Genomic DNA, 16,032 nt, shown 5'->3' on the forward strand with positions numbered 1-16,032 from the left:
CTGTAAATGCAGCGTTCCGTTGGGAATTAATGTACTTCTAGTGTTCTTTATTTATTAAGCAAATAATGTCTCAACTTGTTTAGGCTTTTTATAACAAAGGAGTTGAATACTTATTAACTCGAAGACATTGCAGCTTTACATTTTTAAGTTCCAAAATGCAAAGACCTGTAGGTGGGATCTAGATGTAAAACAACGGAGTTTTTTTTTTAAACAAACAAACATGTATTTAACCTTTAACAAGGCAAGTTAGTTAAGAACAAATACGTATTTACAATGATGGCCTACCAAAAGGCAAAAAGCCTCCGGGGCTGGGATTAAAACTCAATTCCATTTAAATAATGGACAAAACACATCACGACGGAGACACTACATAAAGAGATACCTAAGACAACATAGCATGGCAGCAACACAACATAAAACGGTATAAACATTATTGGGCCCAGACAACAGCACAAAGGGCAAGAAGGTTAGAGACCACAATACATCAAGCAAAGCAGCCACAACTGCCAGGAAGTGTCCATGATTGAGATACAACTCCAGTTTGAGTGTTTGTTGCAGCTCGTTCCTGTCGCTAGTTGCAGCGAACCGTAAAGACGAGCGACCCAGGGATGTGTGTGTGCTTTGGGGACTTGTAAAATAATGTGACTGCCAGAACGGGTGTTGTATGTGGAGGACACACAATGTAGATCGCCATCTAAGGTGCAGGGCAGGTGCACCAGATGGAGCCTGTGTCATTACAGACATTTGGCATCCGATTAGTAAACCTAGAGCGTTGTCCGGTCAGAGTAAAGCAGGAGGAGGAGCCGATTCTAGAGATCTGTGCTGCTGTCACTGTCACAGTCTGTGGTGCACACTCGTTTTGGGCCTGCGTCACATGCATCCGAATCGGTAGTGCTGCAGCTCATCTACAGTATTCCTCCTGACCTGACTGGATAGAGGATACGGTCGTTGTGTGAGGTGCTGTGGTAGCAGGGAGAACGCACCTTAGCTCTCTTCTGGTCTCGTCAGACATGTTGATTACATGGTGGTACTTATATATTACAGCTCGGAGCATCCTCCAACAAAGCAAGTATTTGTTTGTTATTGTTTGTGCCTAAAGTAGTTAAGTGTTTCCTGCTAGGATCGACAAGCTCTGCACGGTGATATGGTGTTTCTGTTGATTGAATGGTTGGTTGTGTGTGTGTGTTTAAGAATGGTGTGTAGGTGGTAGTAGGCGAAAGTCATGCAGGACTAAAGACTATAATCAAATGTCTAAAACCTTAATCTCTAATCTCTGGGCAGGACAGGGCAGTGCTGTCAGCCTGCCATTTTAAAGCGACGCAGGTTATTTTTTTGAGTGCATCAATTATTTAATGAAACCCAAATGAATCCTAGCTGGGTCAGGAAAAGTGTCTGTCCTGCTTGTCTGAGGGTTCACCATTGTGTCTCTTTGGACATGTAAAAAATACTTACATTTTATGTGTCTGACCAGGTACATTCTCTCTCTACCCAACCCCTTCCCTCCTCTCACTCCCCTCTTCCTTTCCTGTCTGCCCTCTCCTTGCATCTCTCTCCCCCCCCACCCTCTTTTCCCATCTCCTTCCCTCCAGCATTGAACATGGCCTCTATCCTTCAGAAGCTCATGACCCCCCTGGTCAGTGGGAACCCGGAGCCACCCAGGAACAAGGTGACAGTGGTGGGGGTCGGACAGGTGGGCATGGCCTGTGCTGTCAGCATCCTGCTCAGGGTAAGACCCAAACCTGCTCTGTGTTGTTGACTGACTCCTGTTCAAAACATTGCTACAGTATTATGTCTAGTCTAACCCCCACCCTGTGTTACAGTATAACCTGTCTCATCTACCCCCCACCCTGTGTTACAGTATAACCTGTCTCATCTACCCCCCACCCTGTGTTACAGTATAACCTGTCTCATCTAACCCCCACCCTGTGTTACAGTATAACCTGTCTCATCTACCCCCCACCCTGTGTTACAGTATAACCTGTCTCATCTACCCCCACCCTGTGTTACAGTATAACCTGTCTCATCTAACCCCCACCCTGTGTTACAGTATAACCTGTCTCATCTAACCCCCACCCTGTGTTACTGTATAACCTGTCTCATCTAACCCCCACCCTGTGTTACAGTATAACCTGTCTCATCTAACCCCCACCCTGTGTTACAGTATAACCTGTCTCATCTAACCCCCACCCTGTGTTACAGTATAACCTGTCTCATCTAACCCCCACCCTGTGTTACTGTATAACCTGTCTCATCTAACCCCCACCCTGTGTTACAGTATAACCTGTCTCATCTAACCCCCACCCTGTGTTACTGTATAACCTGTCTCATCTAACCCCCACCCTGTGTTACTGTATAACCTGTCTCATCTAACCCCCACCCTGTGTTACAGTATAACCTATCTAGTCTAACCTCCACCCGTGTGACAGTATAACCTGTCTAGTTTACCCCCCACCCTGCGTTACAGTATAACCTGTCTAGTCTAACCCCCACCCTGTGTTACAGTATAACCTGTCTAGTCTAACCCCCACCCTCTGTTACAGTATAACCTGTCTAGTCTAACCCCCACCCTGTGTTACAGTATAACCTGTCTAGTCTAACCCCCACCCTGTGTTACAGTATAACCTGTCTAGTCTAACCCCCACCCTCTGTTACAGTATAACCTGTCTCATCTAACCCCCACCCTCTGTTACAGTATAACCTGTCTCATCTAACCCCCACCCTCTGTTACAGTATAACCTGTCTCATCTAACCCCCACCCTCTGTTACAGTATAACCTGTCTAGTCTAACCCCCACCCTGTGTTACAGTATAACCTGTCTCATCTAACCCCCACCCTGTGTTACAGTATAACCTATCTAGTCTAACCCCCACCCTGTGTTACAGTATAACTTGTTACTACTCATCTCTCAGTAGTCTGTATTACACAAACATTCCCTCTTTTATTAGTGTCATAACAAGGTTGTTGCTATGCTTTTGTGCTGTGTTTTTGCTCATGTAGGAACACCTTGTTCGTTGTGTGTTCAACTCATTTATAAAACAGTTTTTTTTTTAGCACACATGCAAATGATATGTAATCAATAATATTACCATTTACTTATATGAATGACCTGTGTTGGGCCTGTCTCTCTGCAGGAGCTAGCTGATGAGCTGGCATTGGTGGACGTGATGGAAGACAAGCTGAAGGGAGAGATTATGGATCTGCAGCACGGCAGCCTCTTCCTTAAAACACCCAAGATAGTCGCAGGCAAAGGTGAGTCTATAGCAATGGGACACTAGGTAACCAGAGAGCCAAGATGGCCACCCTCTACATGTCAAATGTCTTTTCTCTATTTTATTGGTCACGTTGTCTTTTGATATGTTATAAACTTGTTCACTTGTCTCCCGCGGCCAGACTACTCTGTGACGGCTAACTCTCGCATCGTCGTGGTAACGGCGGGCGTACGTCAACAGGAAGGAGAGAGCAGGTTGAATCTGGTTCAGAGGAATGTCAACATCTTTAAACACATCATCCCTCAGATCATCAAACACTCCCCACACTGCATCATCATCGTGGTCTCTAACCCAGGTACTCACTACACACACACAGACACACACACACACACACACACACACATACTAGTGTTAGTGACTCCAATTATTTGTTAAAGCAGTGTAGCCTAAACCCAGAAGTCTCTCCCTGGCCATAGTTGATGTGCTGACCTATGTGACCTGGAAGTTGAGTGGCCTGCCCAAGCACCGCGTCATCGGCAGTGGCACCAACCTGGACTCCGCCCGATTCCGTTACCTGATGGCAGACAAACTGGGCATCCACACTTCCAGCTTCAACGGGTGGATCCTGGGAGAACACGGAGACACCAGCGGTAAGTGTCCAGTGTGTGTTCGCGTGTATGTGAGCGGGTGTGGTGCATAATTAGGACAAATTAAAGAACACACACTCAGGAAGTCAGGACAAGTGTGTTTTTATAACATTCAAATATGCTTTAGAATTCTTCTACTATAAATAGTAGCAACCCCTTCCTTTAGGGTAACTGTGATAAAGGTGAGACGTGAGAGACCTGCTAATCTATCTGGGCATTAAGGAGTTAAGTGTTAATTAGGTTAACTGTGTGTGCTTTAGTGCCTGTGTGGAGCGGAGCTAACGTAGCAGGCGTTAACCTGCAGACGCTGAACCCTGACATCGGTACTGATGCTGACCGGGAGAACTGGAGGGAGATGCACAAGCAGGTGGTCGACAGGTAATATCGGCCTACACAGTCCTATTCAAGCAACCTGTTATCTCTATTGCTCTTGGTATAAATCGATGTAATTTGAAGTTTAATTTCTGCAGTTCTGCTCTCTCACTGTTATGGAGTTGTGTGTATGTTGTGCTCAAAGTCACAACGGCAATCTGGTTGCCTGCTCACTTCCACAATCATTTTTACTGTCAGCCCTGGGATTCGAACTGGCAACCCACCGGTTACTCCCCTGTTTCTCGAACTGCAAGGCTACTGAGATTTAAAAATGTGACTGTGTGAGTTTTCAGTGCCTATGAAGTGATCACGCTGAAGGGCTATACTAACTGGGCCATTGGCCTGAGTGTGGCTGACCTGACAGAGAGTCTGATCAGGAACATGAACAGAATCCACCCTGTCTCTACCATGGTCAAGGTAAGGAGGACACACACAGTACTGTATATGTAAGTAGAATGTGTGTCAGTGTGTAGACACTTATCTAATGTACAAACACACACCTACACCCACAGATTTCAGCATATCCATAATGCACAACACGCATACTACCGTTCAAACGTTTGGGGTCACTTAGAAATGTCCTTGTTTTTTAAAGAAAAGCAAATGTTTAATCCATTTTTAAAAAAACATCAAATTGATCAGAAATACAGTGTAGACATTCATGTTGTAATTGACTATTGTAGCTGGAAATGGCAGATTTTTTTATGGAATATCTACATAGGTGTACAGAGGCCCATAATCAGTAACCATCACTCCTGTGTTCCAATGGCACGTTGTGTTAGCTAATCCAAGTTTAAAAGGCTAATTTGTCATTAGAAAACCATTCTGCAATTGTTAGCACAGCTGAAAACTTGTTCTGATTTAAAGAATCAATAAAACTGTCCTTCTTTAGACTAGTTGAGTATCTGGAGCATCAGCATTTGTGGGTTTGATTACAGGCTCAAAATGGCCAGAAACAAATAACTTTCTTCTTAAACTCGTCAGTCTATTCTTGTTCTGAGAAATGAAGGCTATTCCATGCGCGAAATTGCCAAGAAACTGAAGATCTCGTACAATGCTGTGTACTACTCCCTTCACAGAACAGCACAAACTGTCTCTAACCAGAATAGAAAGAGTGGGAGGCCCCGGTGCACAACTGAGTAAGAGGACAAGTACATTAGTGTTTAGTTTGAGAAACAGATGCCTCTGCCGTTTCCAGCTACAATAGTCATTTACAACATTAACAATGTCTACACTGTATTTCACTGCTTTTCTTTCAAAAACAAGGACATTTCTATGTGACCCCAAACTGAACGGTAGTGTGTGTGTGTTACATACAATGGATATAAATACACACACACACACACACACTACTCTAAAGTGTCCATGCTGTTGATCTTCAGGGCATGTACGGGGTCAAGGACGAGGTGTACCTGAGTCTGCCGTGCGTCCTGAACGCTGGGGGCGTGGCCAGCGTGATCAACATGACCCTGACGGATAATGAGATCGGCCAATTAAAACAGAGCGCTGACACATTGTGGGGCATACAAAAGGACCTGACGGATGTGTAACAGAACAACAGGGGGCGCCACACTCCACTCACCACCAGGCTGCATCCCAATAATATCTCCTTTGTCCTTATGTGTGGACTCCATCACAATTTTCGAATCTACAAAATGTATCTAATCTTATCTAGATTCACACAATCCAAAAGCATTGGATCGCTGGAGGCATGGGCCAGTGCGAGTTTACATCAGTAATTTCCTTTCAAATCAATGAAGGGAACTAGTGCACACTTTTGGAGGAAGGATAGATAATCGGGACAGAGCCCCACTCTCCTGATCACCTATAACGTATGCCACTTAGAAAACAGTTGCTTTTATCCAAAAACGACTTTCAGTACAGGGAATGCATATATATTTGAATGTGTATTTGTTCCCTGCGGTAATTCCCTTCATTAATTTTAAATGTTTGAACTCACATAAGTCGTTCTGGATAAGAGTGTCTGCTAAATGACGTAAATGTAAATTGTAATTGAACCTGAAACTTTTCCATTGCTAGCACTGCACTACACTCTTTACTGGGCTACACAGTAAAAAAAAATAAAAAAATACTCAACTTCCAAAAATACACTGTCAGTGTCACTGCTCCCATTTTACACTCTAGTACTGTTCTTAGCTTCCCTGTTATCTGGGAGGGGGTTTGGGTCACCATGGAAATAGGATCTAGTCCTTCTATTTCTATGTTGGTCTCATGGGCACTTGGTTTGAGGGTTACTTTGTACATGACTGCTTTACTGGAAAAGGGTCAGATTACAGAGTCTTTGGGTTGGTGAACGGCACTATAAAAATAACAGTTATTCAGGTGTGCGATCAACAAAAGCTTCAGTCATTTGTCCTTGTCAGAATGAAGAGAAATACAATCTGTCAATCATTGTTGTTTGATGTGTAAATTAATAAAGCAAGATTATTTATTGGTCCTGCCTCATTTCTTTACGTTTCAGGGACAGAATAATTTTTAATCAACGGTAATTTATTTGTTTCAGATTTAGAAACGTATGTCTTCTGTTGTATCACAACCGGTCGTGATCGGGAGTCCTATATGGCGACGCACAGTTGGCCCAGCGTCGTCCGGGTTTGGCCTAGGGGGTTTACTTAGCTCATTGCGCTCTAGCGACTCCTTGTGGCGGGCTCCTTGTTCGGTAGTCAGTTGAATTGTGTTTCCTCCGACTCATTGGTGCGGCTGGCTTCCTGGTTAAGCGGGCAGGTTTTAAGAAGCGCAGTTTGGCAGGTCATGTTTCGGAGGATGCATGACTCGACCTTTGCCTCCCGAGCCCATTGGGGAGTTGCAGCGATGAGACAATATGGAAAAAGGGGGGTTGTGACCTAATAATTTTAACTATATTTAAAAAATATATATATATTTAAAGGGCCAATAAACAGTTGAATCAATAACAAAGCGTTATCCCCACCACTGTTTTATTAAAAGCTGGGAGATGGGGCTAGAAAAATGTAATTACTCTCAACTTCATAGTTCTTGCATCCATAGCATCCATGGTCTGACCATCCATTATATCAAATTACAGTTTTAATCATGTTTTGAGGCTATACAGTGTTTGTTTACAAACATTGGAGTAAAAAAAAGTGTATATTCTGGGTTCTGATTGGGTATGACAGTTGAACTAAACTCATGAGGCATATGTTATACTCTTCAATAATCAATGGGAGTACAAGATCATGAATTTAAAGGGATTGGTCCTTTAAAGGCATGCATTAACACTTGTTAACAATGACCTTTTATAAGGGGTGTTTTCAGTTCTGCTTAGATTGAGCCCTAGGCATGGGGTGATGTGTCACCGTACTGTTTTCTATTAGACAGATTATGCCTCTAGGTGCAACCTGGAAAAGGTTCAATAAAATAAATAAAAAATCAGTACCTGGTTTAGTGCCAGGACAACCTCTCAATGTGAGCAAAGCAGAGGAGCTGATTGTGGACTATAGGAAAAGGAGGGCTGAACAGGCCCTCATTAACGTCGACTGGGCTGAAGTGGAGCGGGTCTAGATTTTCAAGTTCCTTGGTGTCCACATCACCAACAAACTATCATGGTCCAAACACACCAAGACAGTTGTGAAGAGGGCACGACAAAACCTTTTCCCACTCAGGAGACTGAAAAGATTTGACATGGGTCCCCAGATCCTCAAAAGGTTCTACAGCTGCACCATCGAGAGCATCCTGACCGGTGCATCAGTGTAAAGGAGAATCATGCTGATGTAAAGTGTAAAGGAGATCAGAATCATGCTCATGTAAAGTGTAAAGGAGAAAGAATCATGCTCATGTAAAGTGTAAAGGACAGAGAATCATGCTCATGTAAAGGAGAGAGAATCACACTCATGTAAAGGAGAGAGAACCATGCTCATGTAAAGTGTAAATGGACAGAGAATCATGCTCATGTAAAGTGTAAAGGAGATTATTTCATGCTCATGTAAAAGAGAGAATCATGCTCATGTAAAGTGTAAAGGATTTCAGAGAATCATGTTCATGTAAATTGTAAAGGAGAGAGAATCATGCTCATGTAAAGGAAAGATGAATCATGCTCATGCAAAGTGTAAAGGAGAGAGAATCATGCTCATGTAAAATACAGAGAATTGATGCTCATGTAAAGGAGAGAGAATCATGCTCATGTAAAGGAAGAGAATCACACTCATGTAAAAAAGTAAAGGAGAGAGAATCACACATGTAAAGTGTAAAGAGAGAGAATCACGCTCATGTAAAGTATAAAGGAGGAAGAATCATGCTCACGTAAAGTGATAAAGGAGAGAGAATCATGCTCATGTAAAGGAGAAAATCATGCTCATGTAAAGGAGCTCAGAGAATCATGCTCATGTAAATTTAAAAACAGAGAATCATGCTCATGTAAAATAATGTAAAGGACAGAGAATCATGCTCATGTAAAGGAAAGAGATCATGCTCATGCAAAGTGTAAAGGAGAAAATCATGCTCATGTAAAGTGTAAAGGAGAGAGAATCATGCTCTTGAAAGTGTAAAGGCCAGAAAATCATGCTCATGTAAAGGAGAATAATCATGCTCATGTAAAGGAGATGAGAATCATGCTCATGTAAAGGAGAGAGATCATGCTTATGTAAAGGAGAGAGATCATGCTCATGTAAAGTGTAAAGGACAGAGAATCATGCTCATGTAAAGGAGAAAGAATCATGCTCATGTAAAGGAGGATGAGAATCATGCTCATGGAGTCCATGTCTGTGTGCCAAAGGAGAGAGAATCATGCTCATGTAAAGTGTAAAGGACAGAGAATCATGCTCATGTAAAGGAGAGAGAATCATGCTCATGTAAAGTGTAAAGGACAGAGAATCATGCTCATGTAAAGGAGAGAGAATCACACTCATGTAAAGTGTAAAGGAGAGAGAATCACGCTCATATAAAGTATAAGATGGAGATAAATCATGCTCACGTAAAGTGTAAAGGACAGAGAATCATGCTCATGTAAAGTGCAAGCTAGGAGAGAGAACCATGCTCATGTAAAGTGTAAAGGAGAGAGAACCATGCTCATGTAAAGTGTAAAGGAGACAAATCATGCTCATGTAAAGTATAAAGGAGAGAAATCATGCTCATGTAAAGTGTAAAGGAGAGAGAATCACGCTCATGTAAAGGAGAGAGAATCATGCTCATGTAAAGGAAAGAGAGAATCATGCTCATGTAAAGTGTAAAGGACAGAGAATCATGCTCATGTAAAGGAGAGAGAATCACACTCATGTAAAGTGTAAAGGAGAGAGAATCATGCTCATGTAAAGTGTAAAGGAGAGAGAATCACGCTCATGTAAAGTATAAAGGAGAGAGAATCATGCTCACGTAAAGTGTAAAGGACAGAGAATCATGCTCATGTAAAGTGCAAAGGAGAGAGAACCATGCTCATGTAAAGTGTAAAGGAGACCATGGTGCATGCCACGGTAAAGAGGGAGAATCACCTCAGTACCTCCAGGCTCTGATCAGGCCCTACACCCAAACAATCACTGCTTCATCCACCTCTGGCCTGCTCGACTCCCTACCACTGAGGAAGTACAGTTCCCGCTCAGCCCAGTCAAAACTGTTCGCTGCTCTGGCCCCCAATGGTGGAACAATCTCCTCATCAAAGGACAGCGGAGTCAATCACCACCTTCCGGAGACACCTGAAACCCCACCTCTTCAAGGAAACCTAGGATAGGGTAAGTAATGCTCATCTAATCCTTCTCACCCCCCTTTCTGCCCCAACAAGATTTAGATGCAAGTGGCTGTTCCACTGGTTGTCAAAGGTGTATGCACCAATTTGAAGTCGCTCTGGATAAGAGCGTCTGCTAAATGACTTAAATGTAAATGTAAATGAGAGAGAACCATGCTCATGTAAAGTGTAAAGGAGAGAGAATCATGCTCATGTAAAGTGTAAAGGAGAGAGAATCATTATATTGATAGGTGCTTGAATTGGACTATATTGCTATCCTGCCAGTGCATTTCGAAATGTAATGAGAACTTTTGAGTGTCAGAGAAATTGTATGGGAGTAAAAAGTACACATTGTCTTTAGGAATGTAGTGGAGTAAAAATTGTCAAAAATATAAATAGTAATGGAAGTACAGATACCCCCAGAAAAATGACTAAAGTAGTACTTCAAAGTATTTTTACTTAATTACTTTACACCACTGAATGTAATAACATATATACATACTAATTACACATTCACATAATGTAACAAATGCATAAATAGTATTATTGCCGAACAACTATTTGGGCAACCATAGAAGTTACACAATCACTTTACTCGAGAAAAAAAAGAAGGATCTTTTGTCATGTGTGCCTTTTTAAGTAGAGCATGACCTGGGCAGTCCAGTTTCTCCGCTGAAATCAAGGACAAAAGATGTTACTGTATCTTATCTGCAACACCCATTCAATCTCAACCAAAATGACAGTTTTGAGCAGTCTGTAGGCTGTGCCTAAAATGCTGTTACCTTGGGGCACCGAGGAGGAGACACTGATGTCACCAAGAGTAGTGTTGAGGTGTGAACACTTCGCTACAAGAAAATGTTTTTCTCTTTATATCATTCATTATTTTGTGAGGAAAATATTTGTAGGCTACTGTAAAAGCACCCTGACATACCAATATGGGTGCATACATTTGTTTGGGGGGGACATGTCCCAACAAAACAGAATAAGAATACAATTGCTACTCTTTCAGCCACCAGTTGTCAATGAAAAGTACTATTATTCAAAATGCATTTTTAGCCAAGAAGAGAGCTCAGATTCTGATATAGTATATCAAAGCACATCAGTTTATTAGCTTCTTAACTGTATTCCCTGGTCCACCATTAGCTTCTTAACTGTCTTGGCTGTCCCTGGTCCCTCATTAGCTTCTTAACTGGTCCCTCATTAGCTGTGAACTGGGTATCATTATAACCCATTGTGCACTAACTGTGAACTGTCATTACTACTGATACAAAGTTCCACCACAGGGTGGAGATATCCGATTCAGATCTAAAAGCTTGTAATAGTTTTTAAAAAATTGGGAGGGGGGGGGGTGGACTCTTCCCTGCATTATGGACAGTGTCAATGCAGTGATGGGGAGAATCAACATTTGATCTTTGACCTCTGAACTTTCATTAGGGCATACATAGAAAACAGAGTATGTATAACCTGTGTTCACTGGATTATCCAGCTTATTGTTTCTAATTATACATTTTACAAATGAAAGGGGGATACCAAGTCAGTTGTACAACTGAATGCATTCAACTGAAATGTGTCTTCCGCATTTAACCTAACCCCTCTGAATCAGAGAGGTGCGGGGGGCTGCAAGAATCGACAATCCAATTTAAGAAGCAGAATTTCCGGTTATTTTAATCTACATTACTGTCATCTGAATTTCATGTGTCATTTAAAACAAATTTGTCTGACAAACAGAATTTTAAAAACATACTTTATTTCAAGCATGTATTTACAAAAGATACTGTACATTGAGTAAAACATCTCTCTGACAACAAGGCTCTTAATACATTAAATAGAAAGTGACTTGTAAAGCCAAGCTGTGAGACCAGCAGTATCTGGGCTGTAGAAACACATTTGTAGTATTGGAGGCATTTGTTTTAGCTCGCGCAGTGTCCCGGGTGGGCGGAGATTTCCTGTAGGACCAATGGAATAGTCTAAAATTGGAAAATTCAGCTCACACGGTGCCCTGGACGCGCTAAAACAAATGTACCTGTTGTGCGCTCAGGGCTATTTATCTACAACAGCTCCGGATACCATTCATGGACAGGTGTAGCAGGTGTGTATTCAGTGACGCTGAACATTCTGAACATTGCAGATAGAATAAGCAGAGCTGACATAATTCTCTGACAATCATATCCGTTCTACACTATACATTTCTATCTGAGCGTTCTGTAACGCTACAGCCTCCAGAATAGGCCCCAGGTGTAAAATAAGCTGTGTTCTCAACAGCCGTACAAAATCTTCAGAGGTAACCCAAAAGGTAACCCAAAAACTATTTTCTTTGTGACGCTACAGGCACGACATTCCAATCAATGTAGAAGAAAGGTATCTGTAACAGATTCCAGACTCCTCCAAAGAGATGTCCATTCCAGTGATTGGTCCAGTCACATGTCAATCATCATCATCATCATCATCATCATCAGTCGATCAGGAACGGACAGTAACACAAAAAGGGCCCAATTCACCCATTGGGCTTCCAAATGAAGTAGTCATTTAGTAACAATGTCCATCAATGGCAACCAGGTTACGAAGCCGTTTCCTCATTGTCAAAATAAACTTTACGAAGCCAGTCGTATTCATACACCTGCCCAAAATAACATTATATTTCTTTGAACAGAAAGAGGTTTTTGATTCACAGCTTTGACCTTTAAATTGTGTTGACCAATAGTAGTTGATCAGTAGGGAACAAAGTCCCCATTATAAATAGAGAAAAGCGATGTAATACCCTCCAATCCAAAGGTTGTCACTGTTATACCATATTGTTGCTGTCGCTGACTTTGTCCACCAACTGAAGAAGACAGAATTTGATTATCAGTAAACCACAATCTTACCAATTCAGGGGCTGGTTTCTCGGTCACAGATTAAGCCTAGTCGTAGACTAAAAATCAAGCTCAACGGAGAATCTCCATTTAAGCACTTTTTAGTCAAGGACTAGGCTTGGCTAGGACTGTGCATCTGGAACCCCCCTGAGGCCAGGCACAGTGATGAAAAATACAAAAACAGCTGACTGACAATTCTATGAACTTTGCCACATTACACACAGCAAATACACGTGATACTTACTCCACTAATCCCTGGGAGGTTGAGTATGGACCCGAGGACAGGCACCCTCCTGATGAAGCCTACTGCCACTGGGAAAAAGCCCCTGGAAAAGAGAAGAGTGGCATAGAGAGGTGAGAGACTGAGGAGGACTATCATTTAGGGTGAAATTCAAAAGTATATTTCTTGATTCATCACATCCTTGGTACATCACACCCCCACTTTCCCAAAATATCAGAGGGAAACAACGGGAGAGCACTGGATGAGAATATGTCAGGTTGTTTCTCCTCCAAAGCTCTCATCGCTTCCCTCTGATATTTTGATTAGACAAGGAGAGAGGAAGCAAGGAAAAAAACTTGAGATTAGCCCATTTTTTTTGGACCAACTTTCATTTCAGACCAACTCACCTGAATAAGAGGAAAAATCCATAGATCTCCAGCACCACTCCAATGATGGGCCAGCCAATCAGAACCACGACCACGCCCCCCAGGAAGAAACTGGTGGCTTTAAATTTGTGTCTCTGGAAGAAGAATTTGAAGGTACGCTCCAAGCCGATGACAAAGGCTAGGCCTGCTACAAACAATATCTGACACACAAACACAGGGACAATAAATTAACAGAGGATTGGCAGTACTAGCCTGGCTGCATCCAAACTTCTTATAGGCACTTTAGTATTGCCAGTGTAACAGTATAGCTTTAGTCCCTCTCCTCCCTGGGCTCGAACCAGGAACACAATTAGCGCGCGCTAACTAGCTAGCCATCTCACTTCGGTTACACAAGCCTCATTTCGGGAGTTGATAGGCTTGAAGTCATAAACAGTGCAATGCTTGACGCACAACTAAGAGCTGCTGGCAAAACGCACGAAAGTGCTGTTTGAATGAATGTTTATGCGCCTGCTTCTGCCTACCACCGCTCAGTCAGATACTTGTATGCTCAGTCAGATTCTATGCAACGCAGGACACGCTAGATAATATCTAGTAATATCAACCATGTGTAGTTAACTAGTGATTATGATTGATTGATTGTTTTTTATAAGATAAGTTTAATGCTAGCTAGCAACTTACCTTGGCTTACTGCATTCGCGTAACAGGCAGTAAGTATCCTTGTGGCGTGCAACGAGAGAGAGGTCGTTATTGCGTTGGACTAGTTAAGGTTGCAAGATTCGATCCCCCGAGCTGACAAGGTGAAAATCTGTCGTTCTGCCCCTGAACAAGGCAGTTAACCCACTGTTCCTAGGCCGTCATTGAAAATAAGAATGTGTTCTTAACTGACTTGCCTAGTTAAATAAAGATTCAATAGAGAAAAAAAAAAAGGATTTCCGATTGTTATGAAAACTTGAAATCGGCCCTAATTAAATCGGCCATTCCGATCAATCGGTCGACCTCTAATACAGACCCTTGCGACATGAGACTGTGTGTTATCATGGTGAAACATGAGGTGATGGCAGCGGCTGAATGGCTCAACAATGGGCTTTAAGATCTCGTCAAGGTATCTGTGCATTCAAAATTGCCATTGATAAAATGCAATTGTGTTCGTTGTCAGTAGCTTATGCCTGCCCATACCATAACCCCACCATGGGGCACTAGGTTCACAACGTTGACATCAACAAACCGCTCGCCCACACGACACCATGCTCGTGGTCTGTGGGTGTGAGGCCAGTTGGACATACGGTCAAATTCTCTAAAACAACGTTGGAGGTGGGTTGTAGAGAAATTAACATTAACAACAGCTCTGGGGGATATTCCTGCAGTCAGCATGCAAATTGCACCCTCGAGACATCTGTGGCATTGTGGTGTGTGACAAAACTGCACATTTTAGAGTGCACCTGTGTAATGATCATGCTGTTTAATCAGCTTCTTGATATGTCACAACTGTCAGGTGGACGGATTATCTTGACAAAATATAAAATGTTCACTAACAGGGATATAAACAAAATGTTGCCAAACATTTGAGAGAAATAAGCTTTTTGTGCATATGGAACATTTCCGGGATCTTTTATTTCAGCTCAAGAAACATGGGACCAACACTTTACATGTTGAGTTAATATTTTTGTTTTGTGTTGCTACAGTTGTTTCACTTCAACAGCGGTGAGGTAAAAGGTAGTGAAATCATTTTGGATGCAAAGCTAGTGCAATAGAGTATGTCTTATCACTTAATTTAGCTATGCAAACTGCTGGAGGTCACATACCAATAATACAAGCTAGACAGGTCCTGACATGGTGGTTTGATCAGAAACCCTGACAATACTGCCGCTAAGGAAGTGTCGCCATGCATTACAACAGAGAATCATCAAAGGCCTCCACAACAATAGCTGAAAGTGTTTCTTCCAGAGAGGAAAGAGTATAGCAGCAGAAATGAGGCAGTCTTGTTACTTTACCATAAAGAAAGCTGGTGCACATACACACAGAGGGGAATCTAAGGCATACGTCATAACATTATGATTATGTAGGCTTGGGCTGTAACTCACATTTCCAATGGCAAGAAGAGCTTTGTCAAAAAACAGGACCATACCAAAGAAGAGGAAGAACACGCCGAAGCCTGTCAACCCCATCCCGATCTCTGTGGAGCCAAAATAGATGTTAATACATAGTTCATTTACGCTTTCCATTGACATTGGATTGACACCTCCATCCATCCATCCATCCATATGGCACTCAGTCTGGAGATCAGGGAACTCATGAGCTAGCTACGAACTACAGTACAGATTCTTCTAACTAGCGATGCCGAGCTGCAATGATATGACTAAAGCTCATAAAATAGGGCGATGGGCCCAACTGGTCCCATTCATTAAATTACAGCTAGCTAGAAGAAGAAGTTTACAAAGCGAAGAAACAAGCTTAAAACATTTCATTTATAAATTAAAATGGTCTTACTTTGTGAATCCGTTAGAGAGATCATTTTGGCTGCAGTGTAGCAATTGGCCAATAAGTACTGCTCATTCAATAATCGTTAAGATAGCTTCTAGCAGTCTCTGTTGTGTGTAGCTTGTTGACAGCAGAGGAGAAAAGCTGGAGCCACGTCTTCTGGATCGACGCATGTA

The 16,032-nt window shown here is 42.3% G+C and overlaps 2 protein-coding genes across 3 annotated transcripts; one reads left to right on the plus strand and one right to left on the minus strand.

Annotated features, from left to right (window-relative positions):
* Positions 1-441: 441 nt before the first annotated feature.
* On the plus strand, positions 442-6,683 carry LOC118395999 (L-lactate dehydrogenase B-A chain). 2 transcript variants are annotated; one of them, XM_035790135.2, is made up of 8 exons: positions 442-466; positions 1,590-1,726; positions 3,132-3,249; positions 3,391-3,564; positions 3,686-3,859; positions 4,117-4,234; positions 4,522-4,645; positions 5,611-6,683. In XM_035790135.2, exons 2-8 carry the CDS (start codon positions 1,598-1,600, stop codon positions 5,776-5,778), a joined length of 1,005 nt encoding a protein of 334 aa, XP_035646028.1. In that variant the 5' UTR covers positions 442-466; positions 1,590-1,597; the 3' UTR covers positions 5,779-6,683. The 2 variants fall into 2 exon arrangements, with proteins under 2 accessions (XP_035646028.1, XP_035646027.1); XM_035790134.2 differs by lacking the exon at positions 442-466 and adding an exon at positions 494-1,065.
* A 4,964-nt stretch (positions 6,684-11,647) lies between these two features.
* Positions 11,648-16,030, minus strand: LOC118396000 (vesicle transport protein GOT1B-like). The gene is made up of 5 exons (XM_035790136.2): positions 15,866-16,030; positions 15,460-15,551; positions 13,400-13,578; positions 13,017-13,098; positions 11,648-12,741 (listed from the first exon to the last, which is right to left on the minus strand). Exons 1-5 carry the CDS (start codon positions 15,888-15,890, stop codon positions 12,703-12,705), a joined length of 417 nt encoding a protein of 138 aa, XP_035646029.1. The 5' UTR covers positions 15,891-16,030; the 3' UTR covers positions 11,648-12,702.
* Positions 16,031-16,032: the final 2 nt, after the last annotated feature.

This window comes from Oncorhynchus keta, chromosome 17 (assembly GCF_023373465.1).
Source record: "Oncorhynchus keta strain PuntledgeMale-10-30-2019 chromosome 17, Oket_V2, whole genome shotgun sequence".
Lineage (NCBI taxonomy): Eukaryota > Metazoa > Chordata > Actinopteri > Salmoniformes > Salmonidae > Oncorhynchus > Oncorhynchus keta.